The sequence below is a fragment of the Miscanthus floridulus genome, chromosome 17, assembly GCF_019320115.1.
Source record: "Miscanthus floridulus cultivar M001 chromosome 17, ASM1932011v1, whole genome shotgun sequence".
NCBI lineage: Eukaryota > Viridiplantae > Streptophyta > Magnoliopsida > Poales > Poaceae > Miscanthus > Miscanthus floridulus.
In genome coordinates, this window is record NC_089596.1 from 102,952,301 (window position 1) to 102,972,581 (window position 20,281).

General features: G+C 49.6%; 3 protein-coding genes across 3 annotated transcripts; 1 reads left to right on the plus strand and 2 right to left on the minus strand.

Moving 5' to 3' along the window:
- Positions 1–508: 508 nt before the first annotated feature.
- Positions 509–2,626, minus strand: LOC136517688 (eukaryotic translation initiation factor 3 subunit D-like). Its single transcript, XM_066511319.1, has one exon. It carries the CDS (start codon positions 2,550–2,552, stop codon positions 804–806), a length of 1,749 nt encoding a protein of 582 aa, XP_066367416.1. The 5' UTR covers positions 2,553–2,626; the 3' UTR covers positions 509–803.
- Positions 2,627–12,644: 10,018 nt separating this feature from the next.
- On the minus strand, positions 12,645–15,872 carry LOC136517689 (cold-regulated 413 inner membrane protein 1, chloroplastic-like). The gene is made up of 6 exons (XM_066511320.1): positions 15,318–15,872; positions 15,069–15,203; positions 14,022–14,117; positions 13,808–13,872; positions 13,384–13,453; positions 12,645–12,986 (listed from the first exon to the last, which is right to left on the minus strand). Exons 1-6 carry the CDS (start codon positions 15,458–15,460, stop codon positions 12,821–12,823), a joined length of 675 nt encoding a protein of 224 aa, XP_066367417.1. The 5' UTR covers positions 15,461–15,872; the 3' UTR covers positions 12,645–12,820.
- Positions 15,873–17,125: 1,253 nt separating this feature from the next.
- On the plus strand, positions 17,126–18,125 carry LOC136516347 (chlorophyll a-b binding protein M9, chloroplastic). The gene has a single exon (XM_066509717.1). It carries the CDS (start codon positions 17,204–17,206, stop codon positions 17,999–18,001), a length of 798 nt encoding a protein of 265 aa, XP_066365814.1. The 5' UTR covers positions 17,126–17,203; the 3' UTR covers positions 18,002–18,125.
- The last annotated feature ends 2,156 nt before the right edge of the window (positions 18,126–20,281 follow it).

A 20,281-nucleotide genomic window follows, 5' to 3' on the forward strand; every position in this document is an offset into this window, starting at 1 on the left:
GAGAATCAACAGTTTTTTTTTAGATTTTCAAACTGAAGATGCAAAAGAAAAAGAAAAAGGCAAAAAGAGAAAAAAATCACCGAACTCGTGCCGAAACTGAAACCAGCATAGGATTGAAGCCCAATTCGGCAGAGAAGAGCAGCAGCATATGATTGCAGCGCAATTCGGTGAATTTGATCACAAGATTTCAGATCGTTAAGTGCAATACTCCGCTAGCAGTTCAGAATGTACATCTAGGGTAGTAGGGTTTGTCAAACAGTTGCAAAATCAGGTGTGGCTTTTTAAAGTTGTAGAAAATGCAACCCCAAACCTAGAGCACAGGGACAGGACTCACAGATCTCTTCACATCTATAACATCTCAACTATATAATGCACCGGTAGCAACACAAACATGCATGACACACAGCTCTCCTGCGTTGTTCGAGAAAAAAAGCAACACAAACATGCCCAATGCCAGAACTACTCAATTGCAAACATTACTAAGCACAATTAAAAGGTTCAATGATGCATCTGTCGACAAGGCTTAACAATAAAGACACTGAAACGGATTCAATAGTTCATACACAGAAACATTGTAGCAAAAACGATTAAATAAACTACCAGTATATAGTACCAAATTCCAAATGAGGGGTGCTAAAAAAACTATAGCATGTCTAAGCATGAAAGAAAAAACGAATGTGACAGTTTTCTCATTAACCAAAACAAGACCTGTATCAATACTGAGTGTTCAGGTCTTCAACGAAACAGATAATTAGCCAAAAAAAGAACTTTCTTGCAAAGGGCAAAAGAACCCTCTATTCTCTTCAAGCAACAGTGGCATCTGCACTCTTCTCACCCTCACCACCATTAGCAGAAGATGCATTGTTGGCCTCTGCCTCAGCAACAGCATCCATTTCCTCTGCAGTGGCATCAACTTCTCCAAGCGGGCGAACCTGTTCCTCCTCTGGAAGTGGCTCTTCAACATAATCATTCTCAAACGCATCAGATGGCACCTCATAGATCCTCACCTGTGGCTTTGCTGGATCTTTTACAAACACATACTTGCCCTCTTCAAACTTCATGCAAATGTCCACAATTGACTTGACGATTCCCCACATGTTTGCAGTGTTCAGGTTGATCTGTGCGGCAAAATCCCTTGGCTTGTACCCCATCACAGTGAGCACAGAATGGTTGTAGTGATCACGGGGGTTCACACGTGACACATAGCCCAACTTCATCATGTCAGCACCAGCAAGCAAAGCCTGGGCAGTCCAGCGAGCAAGCTTGTTCGCATTGTTCTTGAGCTCTGTAGCAAGGACAGCTCCACGCTGGGTCTCAAGCTTCTGCCTCCAGTCAACACCGGTAATCTTTGGATCAAACTCATTTAGGGCATTGAGGGTAATAAACTGGCGACCACCACTTGGATCAACATTGACAGCATGCACCTCACAGCGAGCAACAAGGCTGATCTCATCATTCAGCTTCCAGCGGCGGTAGCGGTAGCCAACAGATGCTGCCTCCTCACCCTCAGAAGCAAATGGGTTGGGCTCATCAAAGGTAACCTTCTCACCATTGCGGTGCAGCACCTGCTGTGAGAAGTTCTGGTTGATGTAGGTGGCCTCAACAGCGAGCGAGTGCGCTGAGTTGATGTCATCCTTGTTCTCAGGAAGCTGCTCCTGCGCAGTCTCATTGACAGTGAGCAGGTCCAGCTGGGAGCCATCACGCTTGTCAAGGAACAGCTTGTTGCCCACGCGCTGGACGACCATGTCCCATGATTGGATGCTGCGGGGCGTGCACATGAGAGAGGCGAGGATGGCATCAGTCGCGAACACCGTGGCTTTGTCCTCCTCGGCAAGGCGGCGGATGACAGGGTCGTCGGTGGTGGTGACCTTGAAGAAGTTGCGGGACTTGAAGCGCTCGAGACGGCGCGCGGCCTTGGGGTTGACACGGTCATAGGCCCGATCGTAGAACTCGACGGCGCCACATAAGAGGAGATCCTCGGGCTGGTCGGCGACGGAGAAGGAGAGCTTGGTGAAGTTGGCGAAGGGAATCTGCTCGCGCATGGTCCAGTCGGGCTGGATGTCGACGGAAGGCTTGGCCGTCGACAAGGGTTGGTTGAACCGGAAGTTGGTGTGGTGATGTGAGCGGTTGTTCTGGAAGTGGCGGTCGCGGCGTGCGCGCTCCTTCTCGGCCAAGCGGCGGCGCGCCTCCACCTCCTCATCTTGGCGCTGCGGGAGCTGCTGGCGCTGGTTGAAGCGCCACTTGGGGCCGAACCGTTGCGGCCGCGGCGGCGGCTTAGCGTCGACGAGGCGGAACGAGGAGTCCTCGGCCCCGGCGATGAGCGAGTCGTCGGCGGAGGTGAAGTCGAAGACGGAATCCCGGGAGGCCGCGGCGAAGGCGGCGGGACCGGCGGGGTTGCGCGTCCAGTCGGCGATGCGGCCCAGCTTGTCGGAGCGGGAGAAGGGCGCGAAGGGGATGGAGGCGCCGCCTCCCAGGGACTGCGGAATCGCCGGGACGTCAGGAGGGCCCCATCCGTCGGGGTTGAACGGGACGACGCCCACGTCGAAGCCCATGGTTGCGGCGGCGATGCTGGACTGGATCCGGAGGCTAGAGGCGGCGGCGCGGCGGGTGGGGTGGGATTACGGGGGAGGAGGGGGCTTTAGGGTTTGGGTGTAAAACGAATTTTTATATGCTCGTAAAATATTTGACGCTCAAGATTGCACCTGAGGGTCCTACGTGTCAGCGTCAAGATTGCAGAGTAACTTCGTTTATGAACGATGAAGAGTGTTTTGCGTTCAAAATTCATATACGGACACATATTCAAGTCACGCTAGGAACAGTGGCGGAACCAGCAACTCTGATTAAAGGGGGCCGCACAAACATATAACACCTTATAAGTATGATAAGTATATACTTAAGTGTACATCCAACCAAAATTTTCTATCCTTTTATATATATAGTTAGTGTTTATAGCAAAAAAATCACAATACTATAATAATATATGAGTAAAATATGGGCAAAATATGCTTTGTATTATAATATGTTTCACTGTTTTAGGGCGGGGGGCACGGCCCCCACTGCCCCCCTGGTTATGCCAGTGGCTAGGAAGCGTATGTTTCGATCGAATCATGTGAATTCTCACCTGCGCCATGTCTGTCTGAATTGTAATAGTTGAGGCTGAAATGTTGTTTGGTTGGAAGACTCTTAGGCAAAGAGCTAGCGAGAGAACGGTAGATCCCAAACTCACAAAAACGAAAATCCGGGAAATATGTTTGGGCACACAAACAAAACAAAGCTATGTTTGGTTGCTTGCCCAAACAACCTTGCCTCACCAGCAATTCAACTCTTTGATTTTTTTTGTGTCTTGTGGTCAGAACCGGTTGCGTGACGAGCAAATGTCTAGCAGCGCACCAACCAAACAAGCAGTATTAGGCCTGTTTGGTTGCTCACTGTCAGGCAACTTTACAGCCAGACAAGCATATAGACCTAGGTTTACAAAATTCAACGTCTGGGAATCTTTGCCAGGACCAAGTAGCTTTTCGGTCCTTCAACCAAACGATCCGTATGTTATTGGGTTGAACTCGTTGAACATGGTGGGCTACAGATTTGCCTTGAGTTGGTGTTCCTCGTTGTTGTTTAGGGGTGAGCATTCGGGTTTTGGATAATTAAAAAGGGTATTAAAATTAGGGTTATCTGGATTCATACCATTATAATTTTCGATGTTCGAAGAAACGCCATTACTATTCGCCTATTTTGAAACATGCCATTACAATTTTTCGTTTTCCACAAATATGACACAGAATACGTATGGACACGGCCTAGGCCCAGCTGCAGACGTATACGAAGACGTATACTTCATCACAGCCTATCTCCCCTGTCACTGACACGCGGGCCCCACATGTCATCTTCTTCTTCCTTCCCTCCTCATCTTCCCTTGTTGAGCGCGTCAATGGCGATGGCGAGAAGCAACAGCACGCGGCCGAGCAGCGGCAGCGGCACGCGGCACGCGGCCGAGCGGAGCTCGTGGCCTGGGCGGCTCGCGCCTCGATGCCGGCGTGCCGCTCCTGCTCGCGAGCCCACCCACCCGCAGCAGCCGCTTGTGCTCGCCCGGCCACAGTTCTGTGCCGTTCAGCAAAACATCCAAGTCCGGTTTGGCATTCATATCCCGGCGATGGAGTTCTAGTCAGCAGGGCGCAGGAGGCGCGCCGCTGGTATGCGGGCGTAGCCTGGCGAGCACGCCCTACGCAGGTAGCAAGCTGGTGCGCACCTCGGACAGGGTTGAGCGGTGCCGTTGTGGTTGGATCCTGTGGTGCTGATCGGAGTCAAGGCGACGCGGAAGGCGACGCGGGACTCAAGTACAGAGTCGTCCATGGCACCTGCTTGGCCTCAACCTCTACCGCTCCATCCTCTTCCTGCTCTGCTGCTCGCTGCCGCTCCTGGGGTGGACACCGCGGCGTCAGCGTCCAACACCTACCGCACCGACGCCATGGCCCGCGGCCCCTCGCGCCTAGCTGCCGGCGCCGCCGCTCCTGCTCACGAGCCTAACCGCTCGTTGCAGCCCCTCGCGCGCGCGCTCGCGAGCCTAGCCTCCCGCGATGCCATGGCCGGAGGGAGCTCCGGCTAGGCCTCTCCTCGACGCCGGCAACCATGGCCCGCGGCCGCTCGCGCCTCTCCGCCGGTGCCGCTGCTCCCGCTCGCAAGCTCAGACACCCGCAGCAGCAGCTCTCCCTCGCGCTCACGAGCCTGGCCTCCTGCACCGATGCCATGGCCGACGGGAGCTCCGGCCACGCCTCTCCCAAACGCCGGCAGACATGGCCCGCGGTCGCTCGCACCTCGCCACCGGCGCCCCCGCTCCCGCTCGCCCTCACGCTCGCGAGCCTGGCCACGTGCTCCGTGCGCCGCCCAGTTCGCCCGCTCCTCGCCGGCCACGAGCTTACAAGATTACTATGACTAACGTGTGTTTTGCAGAGGCAATTAAGTTAGGTCATGGTAATGGAGATCAATCGGGCAATCAAAGTTGTCATGCCCCTACGATGGAAATCGTTTTGGTTTTCAAAGGATTGACGACAAGGTTAAGGATAACTAGTTCTAAGTGTCGATTGGAGTTGGAGAGACACTTAGAGTAGTTTAGGACTTTGTTTTTTCTTTGGCCGTACTATTAAGGGGGTATGGACGGGTAGCTTGACCTAGTTGAGTCTAGTGAGTTAGGTGTGGTGCACACTTGTTAAAACTAGCTCTAGGTAGCTCCTACGAAGCCCTTTGATCCCATGGAGCAAACTTCATTCACAAATGATCGAGAGTTGGAAGTGAATGGAGGGTCAAATACTGACCGGACGCTGGCTCCGGTGCGACCAGACGCTGGCCGCAGGGTCCGGTCAGTTCATTTGACCGAGGAGAACAAGTCTGGTATGACCGGACGCTGGAAGGCCAATGTGACCGGACATTGAGGGCCAGCGTCCGGTCGACTCCAGTAAGGGTCCAGACTTGAGAAAATGTGACCGGACACGTCTGGTCAATACTGACCGAACCCTGAGGGTTCAGCGTCCGGTCGAGTCCAGTAAGGTTCTAGTAAGGGTTTTATGCGACCGGACGCATCCGGTTAGGGCTGACCGGACCCTGCCAGCGTCCGGTCAACTCATTACTACTGGTTCGCGGGTTAAACTGACCGGAGCGTCCGGTCACCCCGCAGAAGCTCATAACGGTTCGTTTTTCAGGCTGCCTTATAAATAGAAGCTCCACTCATGTATGGAGTTACTTTTGCTCATTCCAACAGCTGAGAAACACGTTTGTGAGTGCCAAGAAGAGCAAGATCCTAGTGAGGTGTTTGTGATTTGAGAATCCAAGAGTGAAACCTCATTAGTGAATCAAGAGTAGACAAGTGTGCATCTTGACTTGAGGGCCGCCACGGCCAGATAGGTTCAGTAGCTACGATTTGTAGAGTTTGAGGTTTGGTTTCCTCTGAGGAGGGATGAGTGAGCAGCTGAGGGTTTCTACACGCCACTACAGGAAGATTTCTACAATACTTATCTCAACAGTGGGGCAGTGTTCAGATCTTAGAGAGTCTGTCGCATAGAGTCTATTGTGGCAGCAGCCGGAGAGCACATTTGGCCCTACTTATCATATTTGCCAGGGTTGACAGATTTGATTGGACAGACGAGAATATATGTACCATCTTGGGTTCGTCAGTTTTATGCTTCACTCTTCATCGATCCACATCACAGATTTATTCACTTTGCTTTTAGAGGCAAAGACTATAGAGTGACGAGTGGTAGGGCCAGAGAGATACTGAGGCTATAGGATCAGCCTGTCAAGATGCATGAGGTTTGCTATGGACAGCAGGAGCCTCCCAGGCATCCTCATGGAGGGTTGGTGCCCCCTACAGATTTAGTGTGACATTGCTTCAAGGAGCCTTTTGGTGAGGGGTCGAGCAGGAACCCTAGTGACTTGACTCCTACAGCAAGAGTGCTAGAGGCCATTATCAGAAGGACACTGCTTCCTAGGTTGGGATACAGGGAGGGCCTAACTCGCTTACAGCTCTGGCTTCTCAATGCCCTGATGCAGTAGACAGTATTTGATATCTGGGATCTCCTTCTTTCAGAGATGGAGGATACAATAGCTGAGAGATTCAAGGGTTGCAGGCAGCTTCCCTATGCTCACTGGATCACGTTTCTCATCCATAGAGTAGTGCTTGATAAGCCCCCAGGTATGATGGATGAGTATACAGGTGCCACCACAGAGTTCCCAACTTACAACCTATCACAGAGGATCAGGCACAGCACTCTTTAGGCACCCAGACAGCCTAGCCATCGTCCCGATGTGCTAGAGTCCGTAGCTCAGCAGGATGAGATTATTAGAGGGATTGCAGCCACTGAGGAGGAGGAGCTAGAGGCACAGCAGGAGGTGAGCGAGTATAGTGATAGCTCTGACGATGACTACCAGCCTATTCCTCAGATGCCTCCACGCAGACACGATGCAGAGGCCGGTAGCTCTAGTTCTGCTCCACCTGCTCCGCCGACAGACCCCGCTCTCATTGCTATTCTTGAGCGGATGCAGCAGACACAGGATAGACAGGCACAGGAGATAGCTGCTACTTTTGCCTAGTTTCAGGCTCGACAGGACGAGTTCCAGAGGCAGCAGCAGGCCATGCAGCAACAGTAGCAGATGCATCAGCAGCAGATACTCTTGCAGCAGCAGCTTATGGGTTTCATGCAATATGTAGTGATAGCTCTTGGGGCCCCACAACCACAGTCTTCGCCCCAGCTTGCTCCGCCTGCCACCACTTCGACGACTCTAGCAGTACAGCCCAATGGGCTCCAGAGTCAGGGACAGCCTCCAGCTCAGTTTGCTTCACCTCTGGTATAGGTGTCCCAGTGGTTGGCCTCACCCGTGGTAGCCCCACAGTTCACTCCACTTCAGACGGGCTTCACACCAGAGCAGTCTTCCTCGCTATTCGTGCCTGACACGTCAGTCTCCAGGAGTCTTGGAGCATCTTTCAGCGAGTTGACTGGCATGCCTACACCGCCTCATATGCATGCCACCGGTCCTTCCACAGCAGCTCCAGTCGCAGTGACTACTCAGAGGCTCCCCTCGTCTGTCGCCTCGTTAGATCCTACGATAGACATTCTAGCAGCTTCACAGGCAGCACCAGCCCCAGCTTAGACCCAGACCGCTTCAGCAACATTTCTGCCACAGAGGGTCAATCAGTTCAGAGCTCAGGGTCAGATGATGATGGTGCCTAGTTCCAGCTTGCCCCACATTCTTCAGCGCCCGGCTCGTCCGCTGTAGCCCCACCGACCGACCCCTAGGTTTTGGTATTTGACGCCAAAGGGGGAGAGGGTTCGAGTATGTAGACTCAGGGGGAGCTACATTTAGGGGGAGCTAGTTATCTAGTATTAGCTTATTATATACATTTGGAGTTTTATTTGTGTGATACACTATTACTTATGTATTCGTGTGTTTACTTTCATGCATACTATTATATATGTGATAGTGCTATCTACGTGATTGTGATATATGACATGTGTGATTTTTACTTTGCATTATCTATATGTCATATCACTTGTGATATGCTCATTTGCTTTTGCTTCCACGTTTAAACTTCGAAGCAAATGAGCTTTGTTAATCATACTCATGCTTAATTCACATCCTTTGAGTACATTGTGTTGGCTTGGGTCATATAAGCTTGACTAACACTTTTGTTCTTAACGACAAAAGCTTATATGAACCAAGCCCGTCAAAAAACCTCACTCTTTCACATACTCGAGGTGGTATTGTCATCAATCACCAAAAAGAGGGAGATTGAAAGCATTTAGGCCCCTAGTTGGGTTTCGATGATTAAATAACAATACAAGATTACTATGACTAACGTGTGTTTTGCAGAGGCAATTAAGTTAGGTCATGGTAATGGAGATCAATCGGGCAATCAAAGTTGTCATGCCCCTACAATGGAAATCGTTTTGGTTTTCAAAGGATTGACGACAAGGTTAAAGATAACTAGTTCTAAGTGTCGATTAGAGTTGGAGAGACACTTAGAGTAGTTTAGGACTTTGTTTTTCCTTTGGCCGTACTATTAAGGGGGGTATGGACGGGTAGCTTGACCTAGTTGAGTCTAGTGAGTTAGGTGTGGTGCACACTTGTTAAAACTAGCTCTAGGTAGCTCCTACGAAGCCCTTTGATCCCATGGAGTAAACTTCGTTCACAAATGATCGAGAGTTGGAAATGAATGGAGGGTCAAATACTGACCGGACGCTGGCTCCGGTGCGACCGGACGCTGGCCACAGGGTCCGGTCAGTTCATTTGACCGAGGAGAACAAGTCTGGTGTGACCGGACGCTAGAAGGTCAATGTGACTGGACGTTGAGGGCCAGCATCCGGTCGACTCCAGTAAGGGTCCAGACTTGAGAAAATGTGACCGGACGCGTCCGGTCAATACTGACCGGACCCTGAGGGTTTAGCGTCCGATCGAGTCCAGTAAGGTTCCAGTAAGGGTTTTATGTGACCGGACGCGTCCGGTCAGGGCTGACCGGACCTTGCCAGCGTCCGGTCAACTCATTACTAATGGTTCGCGGGTTAAACTGACCAGAGCATCCAGTCAACACGATCGGAGCGTCCGGTCACCCCACAGAAGCTCATAACAGTTTGTTTTTCAGGCTACCTTATAAATAGAAGCTCCACTCATGTGTGGAGTTACTTTTGCTCATTGCAACAGCTGAGAAACACGTTTGTGAGTGCTAAGAAGAGCAAGGTCCTAGTGAGGTGTTTGTGATTTGAGAATCCAAGAGTGAAACATCATTAGTGAATCAAGAGTAGACAAGTGTGCATCCATCTTTTCATTAGGCTTCGCGTGGTCAAGTGAGAGTTCGTGCTTGTTACTCTTGGTGATCGCCATCACCTAGACGGCTTGGTGGTGATTGGGAGCTTGGTGTTCACCCAGCGGAGCTTGTGGGTGACCCAACTCAAGTTGTGAGCGGCTTTGGGTGATTCGTCGCGACGGAGTGTTGAAGAATCAACCCGTAGAGAGCACTTGATCCTTGCGCGGATCAAGGGGGAGCTACACCCTTGCGCGGGTGCTCCAATGAGGACTAGTGGGGAGTGGCGACTCTCTGATACCTCGGCAAAACATCGCCGCGTTCCTCTCTCTCTTTACTTTGAGCATTTACTTTGAGTATTTACTTTGAGCAATTCAATACTTGTCTTTACATTCATAGAATTGCTATGCTAGAGTAAGTTTGGAACATAGGTTGCAAGTTCTTTGTGCGTTAATTTAATAGAAACACTTTTCTAGGCACAAGGGGTTAATTGGGCTATCCGTAGGATTTGATTATTGAAAGAAAATTTAGAATTAGCCCAATTCACCCCCCCCTCTTGGGCATCTTGATCCTTTCATGCGCCACGTCCTCCCCACGCCGCCTAGGCCGCGAGCTCCGCTCGGCCGCGTGCTGCTGCTGCTTCTCGCCATCGCCATCGACGCACTCAGCAAGGGAAGATGAGGAGAGAAGGAAGAATAAGATGACATGTGGGGCCCGCGTGTCAGTGACAGGGAGAGAGGCTGCAATGAAGTATATCTCTTCGTATACGCTTGCAGCTGGGTCTAGGCCGTGTCCATACGTATTCTGTGGCATATTTGTGGGAAACGGAAAATTGTAATGGCATGCTTCAAAATAGGCGAATAGTAATAGCGTTTCTCCAAACATCAAAAATTATAATGGCATGAATCCAAATAACCCTAGAAATTACTACCCGATTTTGGTCCGAAAGAACATTAGAGCACCCCCTAGAGTCTTTCTAAAATTTATCCTATAAGTCATCATTTGGAGAGTCATTTGAGTAAAAATCACTTTATATATCGTTGTACCCTTCAATAGGTTTTCTATATCTTGTGCGCAGTTTAGAGAGCCATCCTCGCTCTCCATCTTTGGCTAGCAAAAAATCTAGAATAGAGAATGTCTATATTTGGATATCCAATTGGAGAGGCCGTTGGAGGGTATTTTCGTACCAAAATATTTATTTCTATAAATAGGAAGAATATAAAGAGTCTCTTGGAGATGCTCTTACCTGAAATTTTGGGTACTTGATAATTCAGGTTCGAGTATTACCGGATAATACCAAAAATTGACAAAACCAACAAATTTGAAAGAATTCTAGTTGCGTTTTAAAGCAACAAACAACAATCCTTCAAATCAAATCATGTCTTCATATCAATTAACAACAAATCAATCATCAAGCTAACATAGATCTACATTGAGCCATACCAAATAATACATTTACACTACACCAAACCATTCATGTCTTCTTATTAGGTACTCCCTCTGTCCTAAAATTAGTGATGTTTTAGGTTTATCCTAAGTTAAACCATTTTAAGTTTGACCAAATTTATACAAAACTCAGTCTATCTTAAGAGTATAGAAGAGCAAAGATTTTTTTAGTTCTGGTAGCTGGGACAGAGGTGCAGGTCAGCTAGGTGTCATGGGTCTCAGTCTCTCAGTAATCTGTCTTTCTAAATAAACTCATGTATTTCCGTTTATCTTTAAATAGAAATGGTGGATGGTCTTCGCGTGGAAAAAAGAAGAGCAAAGATTTGAAATATTTTGAGTACCCAACAACCATGTGTTTTATACAGTTTCAACACATGAATTTTTTTTGCACCATAGAATTAAAATCCAACAGCCTCCATCCTCCATCATCCTTCTACCTCTAGCCTTCTTCTACCTCCAGACAATCACAAATCACAAGATCACAGATCCATAGATCATAAGAAACAATTTTTTTCTATGCAAGGACAAAAGGACAAACCGGGTCCGGCCGCATGCGTATACGTAGAGGACCGGCGGGTTCGTGCGGCCCTGAAGCGCGTCCGTGCCGTCCAGACTCCAGAGTGCGCGGGGCCCGCAGGGCAGGAAGGTGGATGGGGCAGCGCGGGTCGGTGAGGGAAGGGAGGAATCTGCTGCGCACGTGAGCGTGCACGCCTGCCTCTACCTGCAGCAGCGCTGGTGACCATATGTCCGTATCCGTATCTCTCTCCGACCAGACAAGCCAGGAAACGGAAGAAAAGAGAGGGAGAGAGGGACAAAAAAATCTATGTGTTTTTTTTTGCTAAAACACATGTGTGTTGTATAGTATTTATGAATATTTTAGGTAATTCGGGTATCAGAAAACATTACCGAACTACCCGAATTAAATTTGGGTTTTTACAATTACTATATGAAATTATAATCGGGTATTTGGGGTCCGAGTTTAGATAATTCGTATTCAGTGATTGGATATCAGGTATTTTGTCCACCCCTAGTGTTGTCGGATGATGGGAAAAATTGTGCGAGCTGAGACCATACGCTGCTGGCCGACGGGAAAAAACATCGCATGCAGGCTATTTTGGTGCATGATACGATCGGCCAATGGCCTAGGGTGGCAAGTCTTTGACGATTTGCCTCTCTTCTTTGTCTCCCACGTGAACTGCTCCTTCAAATTGATTGAATTTGCAACATGAGATTACTTTGATCTAGGTCATCAGATTGCCTTTTCACATAGAAGTAGCAAATCAATGAAGATTTATGTCAGGTCTGCCATCAAAATGGAATCAAACAGGCAAGCAGCCCAAGATGGAAGGAAACAGGTGTATGCAACATGCAATCGATGATTGTGGCATAGTTTTCCAAATTTTTCGATCAACATATCTATTCACTTTCTCGTACTTTGTGGTGTGTTTTTTGTGTACAGAGAGAGTTTGATGCGTACTAGTTTGGTACCTCATGTTAGTATGGAGTTCAGAACTTTCGACGAGGCTTGGGCATTTTGGCTTAGCTACGGTGGACAGAAAGGTTTTGACATCATGAAACGGTATACAAATGAAAGACCATCAGATAGCAATATTACATCATCTAAATTTGTTTACGCAAATGAGGGTCATCGATTGCAAGACAAAATGGATCATTTAACAAAGTTCCCTCGCACTGAAACTCGAATTGATTACCAAGTCCACATGAATCTTAAAATGGACAGTGAAAAAGGAAATTTGGAAGTGACTAAGGTGATTTTGGAACACAATCAGCTCCTGACCAACAGATATTAAACTTCTGATGCAAGAACGAACAAGAGAATCAACAAGAATTTGTTGTCAAAAAAGAAACAAAGGATATAATTCAATAACCACCGAAGAGCACTCACTACCACTAAGGTACCAAAATATTTTGAACGAACATTACCAAACCAAGATCAGGGCATCAGACTATATCAGTACATACATTTTGGGAAAGAAAACTAGCAAGACTTATAAGATGTTGCATTACAAGGTTAATTTATGTCCTACGCACATGATGAGAAGAAAACTCTTGCCAACTTAATTCAAATCAGAATAGCAGCATCAAGGGAACAATGATGATGCAGATGATGGCCAAGGTCGCAATAACCGATCCCTGCTCAAAGGCTTTACCTAGACCTCCCACCCTAGTGAAATGCTGGAAGGCGAGATACACAGCTATGGCCAATGACAGTACTGCACCACCTTGAGTTCCCCTGTAACAACAAATTGGAAATCAGAGGATTCAGAGCACAAGAGGAAAAACTAGTTTTTTTTTTCGTTCACGAAAAATAAGCAACAACTTTCATAAGGGAAATTTGAGAATATGAAATCAGCATGATGTATGCTACAATTACAAGTCGCAGTGTGTTTTTTCCAACAAAAAAAACACAGACTTAAGTGCTTGCTGCTATTCACAAAAAACACAGTTCAGTACTACAATTAATAGAAGAGTCTTCATTCTAGCCTAGAATGTGTATAGGCTAGAATGAAGACTTCATTCTAGCCTATACACATTCTAGGCTATTCACATTCTAATATAGTCAATGAAAAGCTGTGTAAACAAAAGTTCATCAGGATATGCATCAGGGCCAATGTTGAAATCTTCCATACCTCAGATTCATCATTTGGTAAGGAGCAACGCTCACAAGCAGCATTGTTGACAGAGGAAGCTCCAGTTCACCTACAAATAATCATATTTTACTATTTTAGGTATAGTAAATAACTGGGTAGACCTACAACATAAATCGGTTCAGAATCAATGCTACAAAGACGTGAACTGTCTTCAAGTTTGATATAGTAAGATTATGATATATAACTTTATACTCCCCATGTTCCTTTTTTTTTCTTGAATCCTACACGTGAGGCAAAAAAGTAATAAAATTTGTTTAGGTTGGCCACAGCCCACAGGGTCTATGTTGTTCCTTTTAAAAAAATGTATCATTCCATTATCTCAAAAACAAACTATGAAATTCATTATTAGCAAACAGAAAGAATCTCATAAATACTCTTATATTAACCATGTTTGCTACTCTACCTGGAATGAAGAAGAATAGACGCACCAACAGAGCAAGAAAAGCAGTCCACTGGCCATAGTCACCCCTAGATATGGTTGTTGGTAACATAAAATAAGTAGGCATGACATAGTACTTTTACTGAAAATAAGAAGCATACAAACTGTATTGCAGACAAAGGAAGATAAGAAAAAAACAGGTATCAAACAATTCTTTCCACAAATAGCAGTATCTTACTTGATCCATGAGATTATACTGCAAGGTGCTTGAAGAGCAAAAAATGGCACAAGGAAAGATTTGTGTATGGCAGTGCCTTTAGCAAGTAATAGCACTCTGCAAAAGATAAAATGAGTTAACATTTTTCAAATAAGAATCATATAGGGTACAACAACAACAACAACAAAGCCTTTTAGTCCCAAGCAAGTTGGGGTAGGCTAGAGTTGAAACCCAACATGAGGCCCTAGTCACGGTTCAGGCACGTCAATAGAAGAATCATATAGGGTAATGCAAAGTTATACTGTTATTGTGTATGTGTTTCACAATCCCAGGTGTTCCCTGGAAATCCTAAAAAGGTTAGGAAGAAGTTGGACTTCCAAGTGTATGTGGCCATTCCCTTCTTTTAAAATGACTGTCCAGTGTCATGCTAGGGAAGGGCAGCATGAATGACATGAACAGCTATATGATAACTCATCAAAGATCTGAATCAGGACTAATTCCACTTTTTACATGTTAGTTCATCCTCTTCACAATATGAGCATGTCTAGTAATTCCTAAGTGATCAGAATTCACAGAAGCATGAAGTAGATACACACACATGCTAAGTGGTTACCCCGAGAGGACAAACAATATTTGGAAGATCAAATGAGATTATGTTTTAAGACAATGGACTCATATCTTTCCATACGGGAAATGAATTCCATGAACGGGATGACATTTGTTTTTCACTGGAGTGAGCACTTAGTTGTAGCTACTGCTAGAGTGGTGACAGCATATGCTTTGCAACATGAATAATAAGATCACATTTCACCACATGGCACATCTCACAGGCGTATACAGCTATCTATCAACATGCCAACACTTGCAGATACGTAGCTCAGTATCCTTAATAAGAAGAAGGCAAAATAGCAACAGATGAACGGCAAAAGAAAACAAAGCCCATGTTTCTGAACGTGTGGATAGTTCGCACCCATCGCACAATGCTGAAAAAAAAAGCAGAGTGGAAAGAAAGGGACTTTTGGTTTTGGCCTTTTGGGTGTCAGGATCGGAGGCAGTTGAGGCACTCACGCGCTGGCTCCGGCGGAGATCCACTGCATGGTCTGCGCGCTGAGGTACGCCGACGAGTGACACACGGCGGCGGCCCCCCTGCGCCGGCACGGCTGGCCGGCGCCCAGCGACTTCAGTGGCAGCGACGCGCATCCCCTGCACAAATGCGCGTCACCAACGGCAGGCTGGATCAATAATAATCCCACAAAAGACGAGGGGCTCCCCAGAGCTGTAGGTTTCACCGAGGGCGCACCGCCCCTGTAGACTCACCTGAGCGCGGCCGTGTCCGTCCGCACGGCGGCGCGCGCGACGGGGAGACAGCCCCCGTCCCCTGCCGCTGCCGCTCGCACCCTCAGCCTCGGCGGCGCGGCGGCGGCGGGGGCCGGGATCGCGAGCCGCATCGAGATGGACATTCTCGCCGCGCGGAAGGAATGATTTGCTCGCGCCGCAGACGATGCGGTGGCGTGGCGTGTCCAGAGTCTCGGAGAAGCTGTTCGGTCGTTCCGCTCTCGGCTCGCGCGGACTGGAGCGCAGCTGTGCAGGGATGGAGCACAGACGAGGACTGAGGTGTCAGCAAAGCTGTGATGCGGACGGGCAACCGAGAGAGAGCGTCTGCGAGTAAAAATCGCGGGCGTGGGAGTCCGTGGGCGGCCACGTGGAGCCCGTGGGCCTCGCGCCCCGTCCCGGGCCTCGGCGCGCGGGGGTGGCAACGGTCCACGAGGGGCCGCACGCTCCCGTCGCGCGCGCTCGGTGCCGGTGCTATTGCTTTGCTTGCCTTGCCCGCTTGCTTCTCCTTCTCGGCTTCTCCCCGGGCGCGCCGGGGAGCCTGCTGCCGTGCTTCGGGTGGATCGTGGGCGTGGGACTCCGCCTCGGGCTTGTCTGGTGGACACTAGACAGACTCGAGCGAGCGAGGCGAACTGACCGAGCGCCGAGACAAGGCCGACCTGGCGTGGCGGGCGCTTCACGGGACCGGGAGCTGTGGTGGATGCAGGATGGAAATAAAGAGGACTAAATAACGAAGATTTAGGCCTACGGCTAAAAATTAATGATGATATGAGGCTAGGTAACCGTGGTCTAATGAAGAAATCAGGCTCATTGGGCCGACGCGCACATCATGTGAGTGAAGCGTAAAAGTTGTGTGCTGTTCGTGCCTTGCCACATGCCACTCATCAACTATCATGCGGTTCGCCCGTGCTGGCTGTAAGTAGAGCCTCGGAGAGCCAGTGCATTTGCATCGTCCTTTTTTTGTGCACCAGTGGCCTCATTTACAGGAGGTCTGGACCACCGAACGTGCAGTGGACTTGCGGGCCTTTACGCCAAACACGAAAGGTTCATTAGGCCCATGATTTTAGAGTTCAACAATAGGCCCCATGATTGCTATGATTCTCCTCGGCCCAATATTGGTTTCGGGCTGGGAGACCGGCCTGGAAAGCTTGGTCGTGTTACGATCCGTTCGGCCCATGGTTGCTGTGGGATCGATTGAAAGCTGCCGATGAAATGGCGAGGGCGTCATGCTTTTCGTTGTTTTTACTGTCTCTCTAGACACTGATATCTGAAAGTTACAATTTCTAATGGTTATAAACAGCGACACGTTAACTGTCGATCGTCAGTTAGATGGAAAGAAGTCGTTACAACAACCGGCAGTGACCGCCAGCTAGCTTGTTTCACTTGTCTCACGGAGTCGCTATCAGTCTGCCACTGAGGCAATCTCTTTCGTCAAAAATACAATTTGCTTTCTTACCGTTTCTCAAAGTGAAACATGACTCCAAGTGAGCACTGAGAGGAGATGTTACTTCTTGCTACCTTGCATTGCATCTGTGGCGTCACAAAAAGAAGAGAAATCTGAAGAAAAATCCACAACCACCGCAAAATCCCGGGCGCCCAATCACCTTTCTCCACGGAGATTCCTAGCCTCAGCCAGAGCTGCCTCATCTCCCTGAGGCTCCGGTCGCGCCAAGTGTTCCAGCATCCCGGGCGCACCAATGGCATCCAAGCAACAGATTTTTCTGCAACTCTTGGCAACACTCAAGATAGAACTGCTCGCGGCGGTGTTTCCCTCCATCGCTTTAAATACCTTGGTCGTCTCCACAGCAACTCAAGCCATCGATCTGCAATTCTCACTCCTCGCATAAACTAGTGCAAGCAGAAGCAGCGCAATGGCGAGCAGCACCATGGCCCTCTCCTCCACGGCCTTCGCCGGCAAGGCCGTGAACGTGCCGTCCTCTCTCTTCGGTGAGGCCCGCGTGACGATGCGCAAGACGGCGGCGAAGGCCAAGCCGGCGGCGGCGTCCGGCAGCCCGTGGTACGGCCCCGACCGCGTGCTCTACCTGGGCCCGCTCTCCGGCGAGCCCCCGAGCTACCTGACGGGCGAGTTCCCCGGCGACTACGGCTGGGACACGGCCGGGCTGTCGGCGGACCCCGAGACGTTCGCCAAGAACCGGGAGCTGGAGGTGATCCACTCCCGCTGGGCCATGCTGGGCGCGCTCGGCTGCGTGTTCCCCGAGCTGCTCGCACGCAACGGCGTCAAGTTCGGCGAGGCAGTGTGGTTCAAGGCCGGGTCGCAGATCTTCAGCGAGGGCGGGCTGGACTACCTGGGCAACCCGAGCCTGATCCACGCGCAGAGCATCCTCGCCATCTGGGCCGTCCAGGTCGTGCTCATGGGCGCCGTCGAGGGGTACCGCATCGCCGGCGGCCCGCTCGGCGAGGTCGTCGACCCGCTCTACCCCGGCGGCAGCTTCGACCCGCTCGGCCTCGCCGACGACCCCGAGGCCTTCGCCGAGCTCAAGGTGAAGGAGCTCAAGAACGGCCGCCTCGCCATGTTCTCCATGTTCGGATTCTTCGTCCAGGCCATCGTCACCGGCAAGGGCCCGCTCGAGAACCTCGCCGACCACCTCGCCGACCCCGTCAACAACAACGCCTGGGCCTACGCCACCAACTTCGTGCCCGGCAAGTGAGGGGGAGGCGCCACCGCCGGCGATCGTTTGGTGTCCGGATGTCAGGATGTGAGCCTGCACTGGTTTCAGTCTGTACCATGATGTAAATTACCAGGGTTCAATCGAGAAGGAATAATTGTGTTCATTGTCTCGCGCCACGTCCAATACGACTCATTCTTTTCCCCCTTTTTTTTTCGTCACTGCCGAATTTATTTGCCTGAAAAATCGGGTGTTTGATCAGAAGATTGGTCGCTGGATTACTTACACATCAGAGTTCAGACATTTGCTTACCTGATGGAGGTCGTGGGCTAGCACCGTAGAATTTTGCTCAACTTTTCTGGGTGTGATTTTGTGGTCACGGAAATTCTAAAGTTGATCTCCGTGGCTTGTGCAACCCAATCTTGTAGCGAACCTTAACAGTCAGAAGAGTAAAAAGATCCTGTTTTTGCTGCATGCTGCATTGTTGATCCGTTTTCGAAATTTTTTCGATCAGTGTAGTCCAGCCCATTGAGCAATCGGTACTCGACATTGTCAGAAAACGGACCTCTGACAGGGTACAATTTAGTTCCAGTTGTTTCTCGTCAGTATGATGTTTAGCTGAGCTATTTGTCTGCACTTTGTATATACACATATAACAATTCTATCTATAATTTCAGTAGACAACCTTTTAGATGGGATAGCAGTGCGGTTTAAGCAAGTTGACCAGCACTCTTTTTATTATTTTTTTAGATAATGAGCACTCTTTTTTATGGTGAAACTGTACTAAGATATCGCGTAAGTAACGCAGAGAAGTTTTCAAATCATGCGGCATTTAGGCGGTAATCAGGCAATCAGGCAATGTGCCTTTCTGTTCGGCAAAGAACGCTGAGTTCTTGTGGAACTTCGAAGTGAAACACAGACACGCATAACGCATTGCAAGAGGAAAAATCTGCAAGGTTTTCAGGACTAGTTTTTTTTTTTTTTTTTTTGAGGGGAAGCTTTTCAGTAATAGTATATTTTGCAGACTGGCCACCTCACAGCTCACAACTCATATAATCATATGTGCCCCGCTGTGCGCGTAGACCTGTGTCGTGTTACGCACAGCAGCGGGAAGCCCGCATCTCGCGTCTAGCGACTCGGCCGCCGCCGTCGCCCCTGCGACCACCACTGCTGGTCCCCCTTCCTCCCCTCTTGGGCATATCGCCAGAGGCCGGAGAGAGTTGGTGTCGCGTTCATAAACCCGGGGTCCCTCATGGATCTGCTTCCCAGCAAAAGCTCGGCCCAAGCAGACGATGTTGCGAACAACGCGCAACTCCTGGGCCGGCCCAAAAACCGAACGACAGGTCAGAAGGGCGATCCAATTTCCGACCGAGAGGCCTGGCCAAAGAGGAACGACGTCCGCTTCCGACTCTGGACCGCCTCTCCGACCGGAAGACCTCGCTTCCGACTCCGGCCCGCCTCTCCAACCGGAACGCCTGGTCGAGGAGGAACAACGCTCGCTTTCGACTCTGGCCTGCCTCTCCAACCGGAAGGCCTGGCCGATGAGGAACAACGCTCGCTTCTGACTCTGGCCCGCCTCTCCGACCGGAAGGCCTCGCTTCCAACTCTGGCCCGCCTCTCCGACCAGAAGGCCTGGCCAACAACGCTTCCGACTCCGACCCGCATCTTCGACCGTGGATACACCAAACCTCTGTTTATAGCTCTTCTCCGACTGGCGTAGTCGGAGCCGACTAGAACCAACTGACCGAGGACACCGGCTCAGTAAGGACCAGAAAACATGCGGAGCAAGTAAAGCAGGGCGCTCGAGTCAACCGTAAAACCAAGGACCGTACCATGTACACCTGTAGGACAGTACCGATATGACATGTCTGAAGGGTGCCCTGCAAACTTCCAGGCGTGCCAGAACCCAAGCAGTGTTGTGGGTGTCGACATTTTTCCTACAGTATTGTGGGCGCCCACAACTCTCTTACGAGACAAACACGATAAGGCTCCCCCATGTGTCTCTGGGCATCAACAGTGTTGTAGGCGCCATCATTTGCCATACATGGAGAACACGGTAAAAACCTCCCACATGCGTCAAACATCAACAGTGTTATGGGCACCTACAATCATCTTGTACCTGACGGTATGGGCAACAAGACTTAGTAGCGTGCGTACTCTCTCTCTCTCTCTCGCTCGCTTGTAAGGCCGTCCTCTTCATCTATAAAAGGGGACGCGCTCTCTCCCAACAGAAGATCAATCAGTTCACAACTCAAACAACACACACACGATCCGAACGACCAAGGATCCCAACAAACAACAGACAGGGCAGCCCCTGGATAG

Coding starts and splice junctions, on each gene's coding strand:
- LOC136517688 (XM_066511319.1), bottom strand. CDS start 2,552: ATGGGCTTCGACGTGGGCGTCGTCCCGTTCAACCCCGACGGATGGGGC.
- LOC136517689 (XM_066511320.1), bottom strand. CDS start 15,460: ATGTCCATCTCGATGCGGCTCGCGATCCCGGCCCCCGCCGCCGCCGCG. Junction 13,873..14,021: donor AGTATAATCTCATGGATCAA/GTAAGATACTGC, acceptor AACCATATCTAG/GGGTGACTATGGCCAGTGGA. Junction 12,987..13,383: donor TACCAAATGATGAATCTGAG/GTATGGAAGATT, acceptor TTGTTGTTACAG/GGGAACTCAAGGTGGTGCAG.
- LOC136516347 (XM_066509717.1), top strand. CDS start 17,204: ATGGCGAGCAGCACCATGGCCCTCTCCTCCACGGCCTTCGCCGGCAAG.